A 16,814-nucleotide genomic window follows, 5' to 3' on the forward strand; every position below is an offset into this window, starting at 1 on the left:
TATTTCTGTAATTTCTTCTTGATGATAAAAACCTATACTAGGGATGGTTAGTCCATGTATACATTTATTATAATGATGGTCTAGGCTCAAGAAAGGCTTCTCCTAGGGTTTGGGGGTTTTTTGTTCTTTCTGGCAGTTGTATTTATCCACAGGCACTCATGTTCTACATAAATGCTTTTTTGTTGTTGTTTTAACACACTGATAATAACAACTTTATATAATTATTAGCTAGTAATGGAACCTTTGTTATCCTGGGTAACAGTTAAGTCAAATATTGTACTTTTCTTAACCTTTAAACCAGGGAAGAAAAAGAACTGGTCTTTAGGCAACTAGTCAAATAATTGTGTTTTTTTTTCTTGTATCAGGATCCAAGATTCAATGCAGAAGTTGACCAGATCACAGGGTATAAGACTCAGAGTATTCTCTGTATGCCAATAAAGAATCATAGAGAAGAGGTAAGTTGCAGTATTGGGATCACTTCACGTAATACTGTTTCCAGCTATGCTAATGCTTTAAACTTTAATAGCTGGCAGTCATTATCTTACAGTATAAATCCATCTCTTTTTTTAAAAAGACTGCTTATGTTTGCTTGGACTTTAATTTTATCTTATCTAGTTCAGTAATGTAAGCCAAAGAGAATTGTCAAGAAGAGTTTAATCTCAGATGCAGAAGTAGAATATATGTATTTAACTCTAGAAGTGCTGTTCCCAGTTCCTGTACTAAGTATCTGTCAGCATTAAAGTTCTCTGCACACTTACTGATCTACCTCAGTGCACGCTTAGATTGTATTTAAGAGTTACTGTACTTCAGCTGAGCTTGTATCTACATTATTTTCTTCAGAGGACACAAATTGGGTTTTATCATTGTCTGTAAGGCTGTTTTTACATTCTATTAACTCAGCTCATAAGTAATAAATTAAGAAACATGTTAAGTGCTTAACTTCAGGCACTGAAAAACACATGGTGTCAACGTGATTCAGAAAAGTTACCCACAAGGCATATAACTTAAATCACTCCTAATTTAAAACAATGTGAATCTGCTCATTGAACTCTTGTACATATTTCCCATCCATGCTACTTCTCACAGAAGTTCTCTCTTCCTGTCTGATGCTATTGCAGTAGGGAGAATTCTTATTATGGACTAACGATGTCTTCTTGCAATGAGTAGTTGAAGCCTGAATTCAGTAAAGTCAGTGAAAGCCAATTAATGGGAAAAAAATGAGGGCCACAGTTTTACTTAGGGGGTAAGTAAAGTAAGTTTGGGGTGTTTTTGATCCTGAATGTAGTAGCCTTCAGCCACATCACCAGTTCTTAGAATACTCACAAAGTGTAAGGCTCTCTATAAAGTGTATCAGAGCTTTAAGATGGAGATTTTTCTCTCCTGTAATTCCTTTATTTTTTAGAGTATTTATAGTTTGCTTCCAGAAAGCTCAAACTCCAAAACGAAACGCTACCAAGATTGGTTTGAAGACATCATACCTTCTTTTTCTTGCTTTTCCATCTTTTATTCCTCTTACGGAATATGTCACCTTGACTTTTACTGCAGTGAACCTTTTCTTCATTAAATAAATTGATTAAATTCTTGATTTAACTTGTTTGTTGAATCTTACTCTAGCTGACCCAGATGATCAGCCAGGATTTCCTTTCTTCACCTACTGTTGATTTTGGTTCAAAATATTTTTTTTTCAGCTCTTCCAAGGACAGCACTTGATCCTCTCCTACTCCCACTCCTGCTAAAAAGTCTTCCCTTTCTAACCAGCAGCAGCCACCGCTGGCCCTGGGCCAGCTGATGAGCAAAGCAGATGTGTGAAGAGCTGTCAGGGACCAGTGGTCCATGTCAGGCTGATGCAAGGCTTTAAATTTCACCCAAGCTATCCCATTTTCTTTTTGTTGAATGGAAAAAATGCTATGCTCTGTGTAATTGGGATCAGAAACGAATTACAAAATCTTGCTGGCCAGGGAGCGTGGAAGTGCTTACTTCTCACTGGGTCCTGATGGTAGGTGGAGGAAGGAATAAGAACTGTAGTCTGTTGGTCCAATACACCATGACTTACAGGCTGAATAAACCTGCAATTGGCCGTATCTTCAGCTAGCTTTCTACTCCTAAGCGCATCAGCAAGTGGAAATGAAGCAGCAATTTGTTTATTTTGAAAAGTTCAGCCAACCTGAAGCTGAGGAGAATGTTACACTCCACTCATATGCAATAATTTGAAGGGGCTAAACTATAAGATTTCTTACACGAAAGGACAGCACTTTTTAATTTTTTCTGATTTTAAAGTCTCTGCCAGAAGGTTTTTCACCCTCTCACCATAACACATGGCTGACATGTTTCTGGACAGATGTTGGAGTCAGTGAATCAGTCCTTAATTTGCCATTTGCATTCTGCTTTTCTGTTTAAAAAAATAAAACCCCAAAACCAAAACCAGAATACTGGCTCTACTGGCTCCTCTCTGTTAAAAAAAAAAAAAAAAAAAAAAAAAAAATTCCCCAAAGGCCCTCTAGTAATATTGAGGCTAGTGAATGCTGCCTTAGCCCAGGATGTCAGCAGCCACAGTCAAAAGATGATTCTGGAAGACATCCAAAAATAAACACTGAGAAAGAGAAGCAACTGGGGTTTTCTGTTTGTTTGTTTAGTATTAGTACTATTTTTTTAAAACAAAAGAGTCAGTAATTGAGAGGAAGAAAATCTCATGCTGATTATTAAAATCCTCTGGGCCTGCTGAAGTATGGAGATTTTTCCAGTAGATGTTTTTCACATTCGCCTATATTTCCATGAGGCATGTGAGAAACCAAAGTCTCACTTAAAAATAACAGCTAGTAAGAAATTCCATAGATGAAAAGAAGAAAACAGTTTGATTCACAGAAGAGCTCATAAAAAGGACCCAGGAACTAGTAACAATGAGAAAAGAGCAGTGCAATAAGAGGACTTTACCCCTGCACAGATGCACATGAAGAATGGAATTACATTCACTTAATAGTAAAAGAACTTTTCTCAATCCCCTACTCAACCTATTCTTGCTGATAGAAATGCCACAGAAACATTGCATTTCACATGCAGAAAATTCTGCTGATGATGTCCTTTAAGATCAGATCATAGAGGGTTGTATAGTGCTAGCTTTATGAAGAGTTCTCATTTTCTCATGAAAAATTACAAATGCAAACTGACCAAGCTTTGATGTGACTTCAGGGGCTTTGAACAAAGTTCTGATATCTGTAAACCCCTGCTGCACAATCTCTAATAACTAAACAGAAATTCTTCCCATCCCATCATATGACAAAAGTATTGCTACATGATGCTTTCTGGCATGCAAGGCTGTATCATTTCCTGGTTATCACCATCAAAGAAAACAAGGAGGAAGAAAGGCCTTGAGTAACCTGAATTGTATTCTACTTTAAAAGAAAAACAAAATGGTTCTAAGTCAAATCATTTAATCATCTATTCCTGCATTTAAATTTGTCATAAGGTGAATGTGAAGCCATAGCAAAGATTCCATTTTGATCCTGAAAGATTTTCTCTTCTGGTGATTCTTCTGTAAGAGCAGATAACTGTATACAGTTATCTAGGCATCAGTATGTAAGACTTGCTATGTGGATTATCAACATGTATTAGAGAACATGTCAAAACCTTCAAAACAGACTGAATTTTTATCCTCAGTAGTACAAAAGCCGCCAATGAAAAGTTAGTATTAGCCAGCTTGTACCACAGAGTTACCATGGTTATTTCTTTTGCAAGAGGAAACTGGTATTGCTGGCCACAGGCTTTAGCTGTAGCTATTAACACTAACCATTTCAGTGCTAATACAGAAATCAGGGTTTTACCACTACTGGCAGAAGACCTAAGGTTGTGGCAGTTCAGCATTGTGTATCTCAAAAAGCAGCTTTTCATTCCTGGTGTGTCTTTAAATCTTTAATTTTTCAAAAGCTTCAGATGGTACTGATTTGCCTTCTAGAGCTCCTGTAATAAAGTCAGTAAATGCAGTAGCACTTTCTTCTGATTTTGTTTGGTCTTGGATTCAGAGACCCAGAAAAAGGACTATGGAAGCTGTTGCAAATAATTATCATCTCGAATTTCTCCATCTGGTTTTGTAGATGTTTGTAAACAAACAGTCATTTTGACAAAATTTGACAGAACTGAATAGAGAATGGAAGTCCTCAGCTTAAACCAATTTGCGAAGTTATCCAGAACTGATGCAAGACTCAGTACAGCTAACTGGTTTGGAATATCTGTAGAATGGATGGTCTCTGATACAAAGAGTCATCACAGCTGCTGTGGAACATCTACAGGAATGACATAATTTTTTGTTATTTCTGCATTTTTTTTTCTTTCAGCTGTGCAAAATAATTTCCATAAAATTCTATTTCACTTTAATTTCTACTAAAATCTGCAGGATTTTCTCATATGGGAACTTTTAGCTGAATTAACTGAGACCTATCTCCCAGGCTCTGAGTACATAAGATTGAACTTCCTACTAAGTGGCTAGGGAAATGTTTTATTCTGGCAATGCTCAGTCCATTTTAGTTTATTGTTTACTTTGCCCTATCTCCTGTCACTGGGAAGCTCTTCCCAACAAATCAGGAGTGCTACTCTATTTACAACAGCCTTTGAAAATATCCTGTTGAATTTTATTGTATAAAATGTGACCAGGCATGTTACTGTTAGCCAGCTAAGTTATTTTCTCCCACAGTGAACACTTCAGGTATAATAATACATCACAGTCACTGCAGTATAGTGTAGATTTAGGCAAGCTAACTTTAAACAAACTAACTCAAGTTCCAGCAGCAGTCTTGCTGCAGGATTATGGAGATCAGTAATTTGCTTTTTGGGTGGATTTTCAGCTTAGGCTGAGACGTGTTATAGTAGCTACACTGCTGGAAATCATGCAGACTACTGCTGGCATGAATGATAGAAAAGGATGTGAAAGTCTTGTTGATTAAAAATGAAAGTCTGCAAATACAGTTCTGTCCCTGCAGGATAATTTTATAAGCCTGAATAAAACCTCTACAAGACCAGGACAGCAAAGTAAGGTTAAAACCACTTAGTCTGTCTTCTCAAGTGGCTATGTTCCCATCTTTAAAATGAGATAAAAGTTGAGTTTCCCTCTCCCTGTTACCATTCTTTAGCTTAATGTCATTTTTCTTTAGGTGCCAGCAAAGTGAAAAAAAAAAAAAAAATATATATATTTATCTTCTTAGGAAGCAAAATTATATTATTGTATTTTTAAGTCAACTCAAGTAAGAACCAACTAAAAAGGGCACTAGCTGCCTGTAGAGTACTGTAGAGCTGGAACAGCTTCCACAGTTAGACCTGTAATCTTAATGCGCAAAAAATTGCAGCATGAAACAATCCAGATAAAATTCAGAGCACAGCCATCAGCACTGAAGTCATCAGTCATCATCTACTGGGAAATACTCTAGGTAACCTGCTACTTTTAGAGGCAGGAGTCAGCTATTGCAAGAAAGTAGCAAAAATAAAGCTCTCCGATAATTAGAAGAAATCTCTCCTTGGAATGTGAATCAGGCTTTACTAAATGGGATAACTGGTACAGATCGAGAAGAAAGGTTACAGAACAAGTAGCAGCACTGGGAGATTACCTGTGTTGCCAGCAAGAATACAATTAGGAAAGCTGTGTTGAGATGTGATGTGGATAGGTGTGGATATTGACTCAGTAATTGTTGGAGGGGTTTTTTCCTCCCTTTTGAGGACTAAAAATAAGAGAACAATTCCATCATCAAAATTGCTTTTTGTCTTCTTGGTGTATGTCTATCTTATGTCACCTGAATGGAAAATAACAAAGTACATGGTTTCTAATCTAAGGGGAGTTTTTCCAACTGACTTTAAAGAAAGCTGGACCACTATGGTAACATACAGCTTATTCCTTTCTGCCCACCCCTTATATACTTTCAATACAGCCAGCCTGGATGAAGGCTTTTGTTAGGAACTGCATGACTACTGTAGATACACATTGTTCTATAATCCCACCTACCTAGTTAGACTGGGGGTAAAGCTCATGGAAAAAAGTGTGTAGCACTCAGGAGCTCACTGGTTACTTTAGGGATTTGGCCATAAACTCACATGTATCAAAGTATAAACAGATACTAATTACTTCAGTCTTTCCTCTCCCTTAGTCTTGGTTTTCTTCAGTCCAGAGTACTACCTTAAGCTTTTCCAGTGGTCGTCCCCTTTCATAGCTGTTTTAAACCCCTTTCTTTCCTACTAGTTTTGTCTTGGGTAACCAAGAAATATACAGGATAATTCTGTAGGCATAGTAGGAGAATGACAAGAAATCAAACATACATATCTTTGCTTCATTGCTACAGGACTCAACTTTCAAAAAAGTTCACTTGGTGTCTGCCTGTTAGAGAATTAAAGACACAAAATATTGTGCCGAAGTAACTTAAAAGCCACCTTTTTGTTAGACTGGAACAGTGCTTTCATCAGCAAGTGTTTGAGTGGACTGTCATTTTTTTTATGATATTCTCCAAGCTTTACAGAAAATTAGCTTTATCTCAGATATGTCTTGTGTATTGCCACAAAGATTTCACACTTTTCATGTACCTGTTATCTGAATAAGTTTTCTGTATAGCTGAGCTCAGACCAGTTAGTCACCTTTGATTCAATTTCTCTGCTGGTGCGAACGTAACTCACAGCTGGAGATCACAGATCTGGCCTATTGTTATTTCAGATTTGTTTGTAGTAAGTTTTAAAAATAAGGATTTGGGTTTCGCTGTGCTTAGTATTCTCTAGAATGCAGGCATATGTTCTCCATGGCCTAAAATGCTACCACATGATTTACTTTTGTCCTAATTACATAATTACTTTAGTAACAGGAACAGACCCTCTTGAGTTTCCTACATCTCCTAATTACCTGGTTGCAGGCAAGACTCCAACGGCTAAATAATATCCATCTGAGATTTTTCTCATTACTGTCTTTACACCACATTCTACAGAATCTAGTGAAGTTCACTGGAATCTGTACTGATATAAATGAGGCCAGAATTTGGACCAGTTTAATTTTTAAAACTATTTTGTGTGAAAAAAAAATAGCACATACTACAAAGTTGTCTTTAAAAGCTTAGAATGCCACTGAAACAACAACAACAAAAGCAAAGAAGTTTGCATCTGCACAAATTTTTTATCATCATCAACATGACCATGAATTTTTAGCAGGTTTATTCTCCTCATTACTCCCTCCCTCTTCAGTTAAAACCTTTTACTGAAAGATCTTAACAAAGATCTAAAAATGACCATTTGTGTTGGAACACATGCCTTTGTTAATGTATCAGAAACCTGCAGTGTTAATAAAGGGAGCCTAAAAATAGTCTTTTTGCTATATTAGTATGGTCCTTTTACTGTTTTCTTATAGCTTTTTTAAGTACCACAGACTTTCCTTTCATGGAGGGGATGTGTTTACACAAGATGAAAGTACTCACCTTCTGGATGCCTTAAAAAGCCTCTGACCTCGTTAAAGTTGTCTTAGCTCATGCTGGATCAAAACTGAAAAAAATAAAATAAATTAAATAAATACCCACAGAAGACAGTGGTATGAGAAAAGGCCTAACCATTAATCTCTGCACATGTAGGTTAACATAAAAGCATATTGACTGGTTAAAGGATTTGCTTACTATTCAAAGTCTGCTTTAGAAGTATATAAGGCTAGTTGTACATTGTTATTACAGTAAGAAAGTTCACTAGATAAGAAATATTCCTCACTAAAGTAAATGAGAGGTTGACTGTGGGAAAAACTGGGTTGTATGGAATGGAGCTGACAGTTAAGCTTTATTTCAGACAGACATTTTTGAGCCCACAGTTGGCAGTGATTCATGCTGCAGAACAATGACCTTATTTGTAACATCAGTATTTTGGGAAGGCTAGGCTGAGAGATAGTAAATTGTCTTCTCTTCCATTACAAAAATAAAACTGTAAGCCTTCCATCAGTTTAGCAATTATAAACTTAATCATTAACAGTTAAGCACAACTTTTTAAACATGCACACCACAGTTTTCTTCTGATATTGTTTTTCCCCAAAAAGCAAGATCAGAAAAATACCATCATTAACACCTTGCACTGGTCTTGCACTACTTGGATCTCAAACAAAGGAAGTTCTTTGCAGCTTTGTCAATTATTTATTGCAAGCATGCCAAAAAATCTGAAAAGAATCAAAAGCTGTGCATATACTTTATGGCTTCTTACCACATACTCTTTCATGTTACTGTACTCAGCTAGGTGGGCTTCATCTGTGCTAGCACATTCTAGCCTCTGAGCTTACTGCACAGCAGATTTATTGAGTTTAGCAGAAGGTGAGATCCAGCCATTTAAACAGATGGACAATCTTAACTGTAAGGAAGTGCAGGGTTTTAGTGAGTGACTTCCAGCTCCTCCCAGTTTCCAGCTTCCCTCTCCTACCTCTTGCTCTGGCACTACTCCTCTCTTTCAGCTCTCCCTTAACCTAAATCCATTCCAGGTGCTGCTAGCAGCTATTTGGCGTGATACCATAAACTGCAGGCTTCATTTCTGGGTACCAATTTAAGTAACAGCTCAGACATAATTGTCCCCACCCTCCACTTGGCACCTTCCTCAGAAGGTCATCTCCTTTGGTACCTTTCTCATCCATCCTGATAAACAGCATTAGGTTCACCACCTTATAGCTCCCACTCTTGATATCAATTACAGACACCTGTCATTACTCACTAACAGCCAGAACCTTTTTTTTTTTACTTCACAAATAAGGAAACTACACTTTCTCCAATTCTTTTAAGCCTAAAGTCAGATTAGTTATAATTTGCAAAGTCTCAAAAGTAGTGGAAACATACTGAATTATTTTAGGGAAAGGCTAAGGCCTTGAAATCCTATAATCTTGGAAATGTTTATGCATCAGAGAAAAACATCTATTATAGTAACAATTTGATTTAGTAAAGAAAGAGTGTGCATTAATAATGTGTAGTATAATAACAAAAATAAATAACCGTTTTTTAATGGAATGACAAAATATTTGAATTAGAAAACCTCTCATTTTCACCTTATTGACAGTGAAAGTCAGAAGTATCTCAACTGAAATTAACCTGTGTCTCCTTCTGATGGCCTTCCAGTTTTACTGTGCTGTGAAATTACATGGTTAATTTATGACTCAGAAGAGTAGAACGGAAGTACAAGGATAAGCGCAGAATCCAGGAGAAGTTTAAACTAGTTTACAGGACAGAATGGTCACTGCCAGTACACAGCTTGAATAACTGCAGTGGGGAATCTACAGAAATACTATTCCAGTGAATTAATTTTTTAAAGAAATGCTCACTTACTCTTCATACTGACTTGTATGAAGGTCTCTTTAAATAGTCTTGTTTTCCTCGGGCTCAGAAAAACAGATCCAAGTTACCAGAGAAGACATCTATGTTGAGTATCTAAGAGTAAGTCCAAAGCAACCACCCAATTTAATTTCTCCCCAGATGTCAGAGTTAGAGCCTGCATTAGAAACTGGAATCAGTACTAAGCCAAGATCTGAATTCCACTTTCATTTTTGTAAGGAGTTCTGCTGTTTGCAGGGCAGATTGGTTTCCTAGGAGGCTCTTACCAGCATGCAGAATTGAACTCCACAAAGACTGGCAGTAACAGAAGCATCACACTTAAAACAGCTGTGTTGTTCTCTCATGTTCATTTTACATTTTTTTAAAATCTAAACCAACATCCTTTATCAAGAAATCATGTTTATTGGCTAACTATCCTCTATGTAGAAAGTTACAAAAGCACCAGCAGTTTGGACTTTAATTGACTGTCCTTAAAGGGACTGTTTTCTATTTTGTAAGAAATCATGTTTGAATCTCCCAATTCATGGAATTATGTCCAGAAACTTGAAATCAAATTTCACCACGGATTATTTCTACACTAAAAAAGCATCATCTGAAATTTAACATAATTTAGATAGAACTTTGTAAGAATAAAACTAGATGTGTAATCTGGCTTGGTTTATTGTTACACGGATTCCATTTTCTTCCACTTAAATATAAAAGGAGACGAGCCAACAAAGTAAATGGAGCTGGTCTGTTCATGTCTTTATTTCATAAATCATAGTAGGTTTTTTTCTAGTTCAGGTAAACCCTCCTTGTTACTATCTGTCCACTGATTTACTTAGGTGGGTAGCCTTAACTTATGAAGCCTCTTGGCTGGTGATCTTAATACATAGTCCATCTGAAAGCTAGGACTTAAGCCATGTGCCAAGAGCAGAAAGAACTACTTAACAGAAAGCCTTTAATGTTGATCAGGGCATAGGGGTTTGCTTCTTAGGTCCATCGCAGATGTCCTCATGACCTGTGAATGACTTTTTACCCTTTGCTTAACTTCTTTACCTGTAAACCAGGATTCTTCCCTACCTTCTGAGTTGCTCCATTGGGAAAGTAATTAAAAATGGCGAGATATCAGCATATCTTGGCAAGAAGGACAGTCTAACTACCAGCTGAAGCACAACAAAGTATCTCTTCTCAGTGTAGGTTTAATGTGGTTTTAGTAAAAGCCTACCTTTAATAACCTACTAAATTTGAGTAACAAACTTGAATCTGGCAGGAACACAACCTTTGTATGCTATTTTTCAGCAGATGAAAATTAATCTGGTCAGATTCAGAGAGATACAAAATGTAAAAAGATCACTGTAGTCTAACTCTAGATCCGGAAAGGAGGCTATGTTTTGGAAATCTTGTCAGAGCTAGCAGGAAGGGTATTTTCTGCACACACACAAGCAGATGAACTTTAGAGCGAGCTGTTGTGTGGCCTGGCTTGTGACTGCAGAAGAGGGAACTGTTGTTTTTCTGGGAGATGATTGTTCCAATTTATGCAATCAATTTTGGATCAAATCAACCTCTCTTCATAAGGGCAGCAAGGACTCATGCCACTTATTTTTTTCTCATATTTCAGGTTCATGCTCAGCTATTTGTCATATGAATAAATTAGGAAAAAACAGGCTTAGATATCTTCTGTTATCCAAAGGTCAACCAAATTAATATCTGTAATGATCATATATTACGTTCTATAAATATGTCTAGAAATAGAATCCAATGACAGACTCCTAAAAATTATTTAATTACTCCATTTTGAATACACTAGGTTGTTGGTGTGGCTCAAGCAATCAATAAGAAATCTGGAATTGGTGGCACTTTCACTGAACAAGATGAAAAGGTATAAAAGCTGGACATTTCTATCTCTTCTATTTTCACAAGGGAATGGGGGATGGGTATGTGATTACTTCGCATGCTGATCAGAAATTTTAAAGTTATTAAAAATTAAACACCTCTAAAAAAGTAAAAATTTCTGGTAATACTGCAAATTTCTTTCTTCATGAGGCCATGAGATATGTGGATGTGAAATAGTTTAATTTCTGGATCAGCATGGTATCTCTCATACACCTCTGAAACACAGGCTTACTCTACTGAAATGCCTTGTAAAACAGTTTAATAACTTTTAATAGACATCCTTTTTTATTAATTGGTTTTAACTCTCCCGTCATCCCCAACAAACATATTTTCAATGTAAAATTTGTGCAGTGATTCTTTTTTAAATTCTGTATCACTTCTCAATATAGCAATTGCAGGATGAGAAAAAGCTTTGGATAAATTATGAACAATGTATGAGATAATCAGTACAGCAGACAGCATCTTGATTCCTAATTCTCACACTGCAGTTGCTTTCCAAACATTTCCAGGCTTCACATTCAGATTGGTATTGCAAAAAACAGGTTGCACGCAGGCTGGAGAGGTTGACTTAACCCTCAGCAATGAAAAATCGGAATTCACCCTTTCCCTTTGAAAACTTTCCCTTTAAAACAAAATGCATACTGAGTATCTGCAGGATATCAGAATTAATCCCATTCTGAAAGGGGAAAAATTTCCGGGTTTGCTATGTTAGCAGAATTTTATTTCTGCTTTCCAAGAGATTGAATTCCCCAAAGTTAGAGAGGCTGATTGTCTGCAGTCAGTTTTTGTAGATAAAATATGCATTCCTGTAAAATGAGTTGATTCCTCTGAGCTGCTTCTTATATCAATCCTACTTTTACCAGGATAAACTGTGAAGATCATTAGTTTAAAAAAGGGAGAAGAGATTCTTGAGGAAATAACAAATTATGAGTAACGGGAAAAAAAAAAAAAAAAACCTGAATGTGTGGTTGCCAAAAATATCCTAAAAATATCAATTAATACTTCGAAGTGAAAACAAAAAATTGCAGTAGCTTATCTTTGAATACAGTTAAGATGCTGTGAGACATCTTCATGAGGTGTTGATGTTCATTTGTCTTCAGGATTTTGCTGCGTATTTGGCATTTTGTGGAATTGTTCTTCACAACGCTCAATTGTATGAGACATCTTTGCTTGAGAACAGGCGTAATCAGGTATGATCAACAGGTTTGTCCCAAGAATACAGAAATTACGATACTTAGCTAGTAATCAGTGCTTGCTCTTGATATTTCTCATATGGTAGTTATTCCTTGGCTATTTTTAATTACTGTAATTGAATGCTGTGTATCTCTGATAAAGCTCCAACTAACTGCACTGAGAAGTAGCTGGGCACATTCCAGCTTGGGCTGCGAGAAGTGCACTGTCTAGGGGAAGAAGGTAAAGCTACATGTCAGAAAATTCATTCCATGACAATATACTCGATATTGCCTGAAGTTAGCCTGTGGATCACTGTACATATTACACAACCAGAGGTGTACATACTCCAGAAATTTCAGATAGAATTATCCCTACAGAACAGTAGAAGTTATACAGATTGCTCTTCTAGTCCACTACAACTACAAATAGTCACTAACCATATTTTCAGTAATGATCAGATGGAAAACTGGATTTCCTTCTGATTAATGTAACTGTATTTTGCAGCCATCTTTATAACTGATGGGTTATTAATACCATGGCCTTTACGGATGGATATGTCTGCCATATACGGTATGAAAAGGTTTTGGAGAAACAACTAGGCAGCAGTTTTAAAAATTTTCTGGTAGGTCTGAGTTTCCAAGTGATTATCGGTGTTTGTAAATTGGTACAAATTTGGATAATCTTTTCAAATTGGCTCCATGCTTCTTGTGAGGAAAAAGGAATATAATAGGAGCACATCTGAGCTGCTAAGTCCTTCAGCAGCAGCTTTGAAATACAGCAGACTATCTAAATGTTGTTTTCACCAAATGAGTTCATTAGGATCTGTTAAAATTGCAACAGATAATAATTGTGTTCAAAAGTCTTAAGAAGTGTAAATATCACTGTTTTTAGAGTGCACACATGAGCCATAGGAAACTATTAGGTTTCCTAAGGACAAATAACTGTGTGTTGTCTGGATTTCTCAGGTTTCATTTGATGAACTTTTAATGCCTAAATCTATTCTGTCTCTCTGACCAAAAACATCAGACAGCTAACTATGCTATTTATTTCTTGATCAAAAGTGCCAAACTGGCTATTATTTACTGCTACCTTGAAGTCTGTGTGAAAGCCAAAACTTAATTTTGGTCACAGACATACTTGTTGACTTCCTTGATTCAGGGAAAAGGAGAAGAATCAAAGACAGTAGTAATGATAATTACTGCTTAAATCACAATTAGTCAAAACTTCACAAAATACCTTTTCCCCAGGTGCTTCTTGATCTTGCCAGCCTGATTTTTGAAGAGCAGCAGTCTTTGGAAGTAATTCTGAAGAAGATAGCTGCCACTATAATATCCTTCATGCAAGTGCAGAGGTGTACAATCTTCATAGTGGATGAAGACTGTACTGTGAGTATGTTTTTTGTCTAAAGGCAGAAGTGTTTGTTCCCTGGGAGCAGTGTGGGCTTCTCTCCCTTCTGACACAAGTGTTTCAAACCCGTAGTATATTTGGTCGCCTTTCTGTCCTCTGCCTTTTCTTTTACAGCATCTACTCAGGTTAGGTGTTGACTTGGGAGGCTTCAGTCTTTGTGTAGGCCAGACTGCCATTTTAGGCAGCCATTTTGCATTACCTGTTGGTAAACTATGCCTCTAAGCTCTCTCCTGTGGCATAGATCTTGAATGTTGAACTCTTTTGTAACTCATTTTCTTGGCTACTGATGCAGGACAGAAAAAAGGAGAAGGCTGGGAGAAAAACAAAGGGGCCTTTACTTCCTGTGCAGAATCAGTTTTGATGGCACTTTTAATTTCTTGAGTATATCTAAGCAAGGAGTATCTAAATAAGGTATCTAAACAGAATCATGGCCTGTCCCAAGATCCTGGCTTGCTGAAGCAAAGCACAACTCCTTTCCAGTCTGCCCACCTGTATTTCCTTCCTATTGAAAATAGGCTGCAGAACAAGGAGCGGGATATTATGTTGCACGCCTCAGCCTTGTACTGGCATTGCTAGTTTTACCTTCACTACTCGTTAGAGATATGCGTGTACTAAGATCTGGAAGTAAGGAAGCATTTCCAGGTTCTGTAGCACAGAAATAACACACAGCACTTGCAATCATCTGCCACAATCCCATCTCTCACTGTATTTAGAAGAGTCACTCCTGCACACGAGAATACAGAAGAGGAATTTACATAATTTTTGTATTCACATATTCACACTGTCCTTGCAAGTTAGATAAATTCCAGCACCTAGTTTGCAGTCTGTAGTTTGAATCTTTAGTACAGAGAGAATCTAATTTCTCTCTACATTTAGGCTTCTCAACTGTTAAAAAAAGCTGCGTGAAAAGCAACACAGAGATCAGTCAATACATTTAAAAGGTTTTGATGTCCTCACCTGTCCAAGCAAAGCAGGTCTAGAATTGGATGAATGTTAAAATAAAGAAGTTCTGTGCTGACAGATAAATTTGGCACAGCTTGTAAATACTGGGATTTCTTCTCAGAGTGATCAGTACAGATTCAAGACACTTCAATGGTATTTAAAATTGTATCAAAAGATATTTTTGTGGTAGGATCCCGTACACTTGCTGCTAGATGTGAAATGAAGTTAAATAATTTTACACTTGTCTTTATTACAGAATAGGTTTTGATAACTGCAACAAGCTTTTCATGAATACTACTATTCTAACTTATGACAACCTGATACACCTATATATTAAAATATCCTTTCGGTATTCCAGGATTCATTTTCTAGTGTGTTTCACATGGAATCTGAGGAATTAGAAGATTCAGCTGAAAATCTGAAGAGGTAAAACAATGAATTCAAACTTTTGGTCATCCCAGGAGAATGCTGAAGAAAAGATGCTTTTAGTATTTTTTTCTTAATAACAGACCTTATTTGCACTGGGTACCATGTATTACTGCTATTTTTATAGAGCAGGTTTTGCCCTGAAATGTACATAGACAAACTCTATCGCTTTAAAAAAGGTCACACTGAGCAGAATAGGAGAGTAGAGCCTGATCTCTTCACTTTTGTCAGGTCTAAGTACATAGTTGTATCACAAGGCTAAGCTATGGAAATGTACAAAATGTGAGAAGTAAAAATTTAAGTTGGTGGGCTGCTCTAAAACTGATCTGCAAGGAATCTGTGTAGATGACTATGTTGTAGAGTAGAGATACCCACATTAGTAGATACTAATACTATTTATGATTTTAATCAATTATTTTAATCACTATTCTTTTTTCATAGATAGAGAAGCTGACTCAAAGAACATGACTGACTAAATCAAGAATAAAGTCCTAAAGTGCTAACTTTCAGTCACCTTTGAGAAACCATTAAGAAGTTCAACTGGGAGGAAGGGAAAGATGTAGAAATAGCTGAATTAAAATATCCAGATTAAATAGTTTCCAAATTTAGTCTGAACCTCTGTATTGAAGTTTGAAAATTACTTTCTCCATTACCTTTCTCTGTCATCAAAACCAGTTGTTTCAAATAATGCCAAAAGAGTGAGACACAGTTGTATATAAAAGGCACTACTACAGATACAGTGTGCAGAGAGAATATGGGGATTTCTGTACCCCTTTGATCTTTTTTGCAGTGAACATTTATTATATTAAATTTAATTCCATGTATTAGAAAATTATGTCCAACATGTGTGGCTTGAGCAACTGAAAACTGTTGAGCTGTATTTCAGACAATGTACAGCCAGAAAGTACAGAGGTACAACAGGCTAGTAAGATCACAGGGTGAAAGAGAAAGTTTCTGTTTACTTCCTCTTCTACACTATGGGAATGGTAAAGAGAATTTACCCTTCCTATGCATTATCCCTTTCATGGTTACCAGTTAATGGACTCAAAATGTAATTTACCGCTTGCATGGGCCATCAGTAAATTATTTCTCATAACTGATAGGGAAGGAATCTTGGAGGCTTAATTGCATATCTGAATCTTGTTCATGAGACAGCACAATTATATACCAAGGACTGTACTATGAGTCAACTGTTGGAGTTAGAACTTCTGCTATGCTTGAAGGGCACAATTTTGGGCAATAGCAGAAATATAATGACATGGATTAGATGGGAAGTATTACTTTACATAGTAAAATTTCAGGCTTATTATGTAATTGAGGACCCTGAAGAGAACCCCAAATCAGACTGGTTTTCAGAATTGTGGGGCGTTGCCTTTTATAACTAAGTTTATGAAATAACAAAAGAGTAATTACCTTCCTCCAGCACTGTGAACATCCTTACACCAGAAGGATAACTAAAGTCAAGTCAAACGTCAGAGGGAGACTACAGGAGCTTGATGGGTATAGGTTTATTATTAGGACATATGTCCTCCTCCAAAGCAGGCAAAGGGTCCAAGAGAATTGAAATGCCTTAATTAAATACATCGTGGCTAAAAAAGTAGGATATGATTGATTCTGTAAAGACATTTTATGTCCTGATTTGGAATAAACAGTTCTATTTCAGTAACAGAATCCCCATGCAACTGATTGTGC

The 16,814-nt window shown here is 36.7% G+C and overlaps 1 protein-coding gene and 1 long non-coding RNA gene across 4 annotated transcripts in view; one reads left to right on the forward strand and one right to left on the reverse strand.

The window, feature by feature from the left end:
• PDE5A (phosphodiesterase 5A) overlaps positions 1-16,814 on the forward strand; it is a 141,335-nt gene that overhangs the window by 89,734 nt on the left and 34,787 nt on the right. For all 3 annotated transcript variants that reach the window (XM_030025627.2, XM_030025610.2, XM_030025619.2), the window contains 5 exons: positions 366-455; positions 11,089-11,160; positions 12,275-12,364; positions 13,595-13,732; positions 15,055-15,122. In XM_030025627.2, the coding sequence (XP_029881487.1) occupies positions 366-455; positions 11,089-11,160; positions 12,275-12,364; positions 13,595-13,732; positions 15,055-15,122 (458 nt within the window). The remainder of the gene's footprint in view (positions 1-365; positions 456-11,088; positions 11,161-12,274; positions 12,365-13,594; positions 13,733-15,054; positions 15,123-16,814) is intronic.
• The window catches only part of LOC115346074, a 68,475-nt gene that overhangs the window by 2,980 nt on the left and 48,681 nt on the right, over positions 1-16,814 (reverse strand). Inside the window, exon 3 of the long non-coding RNA XR_003925013.1 lies at positions 7,431-7,494. This is a non-coding gene — a long non-coding RNA (uncharacterized LOC115346074). The remainder of the gene's footprint in view (positions 1-7,430; positions 7,495-16,814) is intronic.

Source organism: Aquila chrysaetos, chromosome 1 (genome assembly GCF_900496995.4).
Source record: "Aquila chrysaetos chrysaetos chromosome 1, bAquChr1.4, whole genome shotgun sequence".
NCBI classification, from domain to species: Eukaryota; Metazoa; Chordata; class Aves; order Accipitriformes; family Accipitridae; genus Aquila; species Aquila chrysaetos.